Source organism: Passer domesticus, chromosome 2, assembly GCF_036417665.1.
Source record: "Passer domesticus isolate bPasDom1 chromosome 2, bPasDom1.hap1, whole genome shotgun sequence".
In the NCBI taxonomy this organism is placed as follows: Eukaryota; Metazoa; Chordata; class Aves; order Passeriformes; family Passeridae; genus Passer; species Passer domesticus.
In genome coordinates, this window is record NC_087475.1 from 663908 (window position 1) to 666899 (window position 2992).

The window sequence follows — 2992 nt, forward strand, 5'->3', positions numbered from 1 at the left end:
GCATTTCCGAAGGTCATTTTTTGTTCGTTTGTTAACGCCTTTTACTCTGTCTTTCTTTCTTTCTCTCCCCTCTCCTGCTCCCTTCCCGCTGAAGGATTTTTTGGGGGCAGATTTGAGCGGCCGCTCCAAGAACTTCTCCGGGTGTGTGCGGGGCCGGAGGCGGGGGATGCTCGGGGAGATTCGCTCGCGGGGAACGGAGAGGCCGAAATCCCGCTTTCCTCCGCCTCTCCTTGCCCCGCTTGACGGGGGAATCGCGCCCGGGCTCGGGGCAGGAGGGGGCACCGGGCGGGGGCAGCGCTGCGAGCGGCGGAGCGGGCGGACGGGCCGGGCACCGGGGAGCACCGACGTGCCGGGGGCTGCTCGCTCCCGTCCCCGTCCCCGCTCCCGTCCCGTCCCGCCCCCCCAACAGCTGTTCCCGGCGCTGTCATTGTCGCGTTTTATTATGGATTTGACAAAAGTCCCTCCCCCCCGCCGGGCTCCCCGCGCCGCTCGGGCCGGCGCCCCCCGCCCCAGCGAGCCGGAGCGGCCCCGGTGACATCAGCCGTGCCCCCGCCGCCGCCGCGGATTGGCGCAGCCCCCCTCCCGCCCGGTGACATCGTTCCTCCCCGGCGCGGCTATAAAGCGGCGGCCGCTCCGCCGCAAGGTGCGCGCTGCTGTGCCGTGCTCGCCCGTCCCGGCGCGCCGCTCGCCACGGTGAGTGCCCCCCGCGCCCGCGACCCGCGCGGACCCCGGCCCGGCCGGCAGCGGCGAGGGGAGGGACGGCACGGGACGGGACGGGACGGGACGGGACGGGACGGGAGCCGCCTCGCCGGGGCAGGGCGGGCAGCGCGGCCGGTGCCGCCGGGGCCGCGGCTGCCCGGGCTCGCCGACGGGGCGGGCGCGGTGCCCCGGCGAGGCGCGGCGGGCGCTGACGCGGGGCCGCCCGCGGCATCTCTCCCCTCCCCGCAGGCTGCCCGGTGCGCGCCGCCGCCCCGCCCGCCGGGCCATGGACTCGGACGCCAGCCTGGTTTCCAGCCGCCCGTCCTCGCCGGAGCCCGATGACCTCTTCCTCACGGCCAGGAATAAAGGCAGCGGCGGGGGCTTCACGGGCGGCACCGTGTCCAGCTCCACGCAGAGCGACTCGCCGCCGGAGCTGAGCGCCGAGCTGCGCAGCGCCATGAGCGCTGCGGGGGTGGTGGTGGTGGACAAGCTGGGCTTCAAGTCCTCCTCGTCGTCCTCGTCGTCGTCGTCCTCTTCCTCCTCCAAGAAGGACAAGAAGCAGATGACGGAGCCGGAGCTGCAGCAGCTGCGGCTGAAGATCAACAGCCGGGAGCGCAAGAGGATGCACGACCTGAACATCGCCATGGACGGGCTGCGGGAGGTGATGCCCTACGCGCACGGCCCGTCGGTGCGCAAGCTCTCCAAGATCGCCACGCTCCTCCTGGCGCGCAACTACATCCTCATGCTCACCAACTCCCTGGAGGAGATGAAGCGCCTGGTCAGCGAGATCTACGGCGGCCACCACGCCGGCTTCCACCCCGCCGCCTGCCCCGGCGGCATGGGCGCTCACTCGGCGCCGCTGCCCGGCCACCCGGCGCACCCGGCCTCGCACCCCGTGCACCACCCCATCCTGCCCCCCGCCGCCGTCTCCAGCGCCTCCCTGCCCGGCTCCGGCCTCTCCGCCGTCAGCTCCATCCGGCCCCCGCACGGCCTCCTCAAGTCGCCCTCGGCCGCCGCCGCCGCCGCCGCCCCGCTGGGCAGCGGCTTCCAGCACTGGGGCGGGATGCCGTGCCCCTGCAGCATGTGCCAGGTGTCGGCCCCGCCGCACCACCACGTCTCCGGCATGGGCACGGCCAGCCTGCCCAGATTAGCCACCGACACCAAATGAGCCCCCGGGCGGGGCGGCCCCGCCGCGCCCCCGGCGCCCCCAGGACCTACAGACGCTGCCCCGGCGGCGGCGGGAGGGGACGGAGCCGGCCCGGGGTCTGCCCCGCTCCCCGGATCCCCCGGCACGAGCAAAGCCCCGCGCACCTCCTGCGGCTTTGATTTTGCGGCGTTGCGGGAGCTGCGGAGGAGGGGAGGGCGCGGGGCCGCTGCCCGAGGGGCCAGCGCTGCACCGGGGCTCTGGCTCGGTGCCCCGGGTTGGCACTCGGTTGTTCGTTCCTGCGCCCCTTCCCTCCCCTCTCTCCCCGGTTTGTACACACAGAGCCCCCCGAGCCGCCCCGGGCTCAGCCGGGAGTGCCGGGCTCTGCCCGCTGCCGGGGCCGCCCCGGTTTTCTCTCGCCGCGGGATTTGTAAATAGACGATAAGGACGCGAGTCCGCTCTGCCTGAGCTTCCGTCCGTGCACTTGTTCTGTGTCAGCCTCATGAGTGAAAAGGGGTCGGTTCGCCTTGCTTTCCTTCCTTTCGGGTTCTTGGGGTTTGTCGGGTTGTTTTACTTTTAAGAGTATAACACGTTTGTTTCGTTTTTTTTTCTTTTTAATTTTTTTTTTTTTTTTACGTTCCTGCCACCTTTAACAAAGTCTGAACTCTTTAATGCTCTTTCTGCGTAGGAACTTTCACCCTGTCCGTGTTGCAATACTGAGAACTTGGGCTTGTTTCTGAAATAACAACTTTTCTTATCGCTGCCCCTCGCAGAGATTTTATCATCTGTTTATTTTTGTAAAAAAAAAAGCAAAAAACAAACAAAAAAGAAAAAGGAAAAAAAAAAGTTGCTAAATAATATTTATTACTTGTTTGGTTGCAAAAAAAAAAAAAAGAAAAAGAAAAAAAAAAGTGATCCACTGTTGAGATTTTAAATAAATAAAAAAAAAAATTAAAAAATTAAATAAATCTCATTTTCCTCTTCCTCTCTGTTCCGGGGAGGCGGAGACAGATGGGGAAGGGATGGGAATATTTTAGGCACATCCTTGAGTTTCGCGAAGTTTTTTTGTCAGTTTGCTTCGCCGGCGAATCGAAACCATTTGAGGGTTGGGGTTTGGGGCGTTTTTTGTTGGGTTTTTTTTTTTCCTCA

The 2992-nt window shown here is 65.2% G+C and overlaps 1 protein-coding gene across 1 annotated transcript; it reads left to right on the forward strand.

Moving 5' to 3' along the window:
- The first annotated feature begins 546 nt into the window (after positions 1–546).
- LOC135291103 (oligodendrocyte transcription factor 2) lies at positions 547–2738 on the forward strand. Its single transcript, XM_064405120.1, has 2 exons — positions 547–693; positions 949–2738. Exon 2 carries the CDS (start codon positions 986–988, stop codon positions 1865–1867), a length of 882 nt encoding a protein of 293 aa, XP_064261190.1. The 5' UTR covers positions 547–693; positions 949–985; the 3' UTR covers positions 1868–2738.
- Positions 2739–2992: the final 254 nt, after the last annotated feature.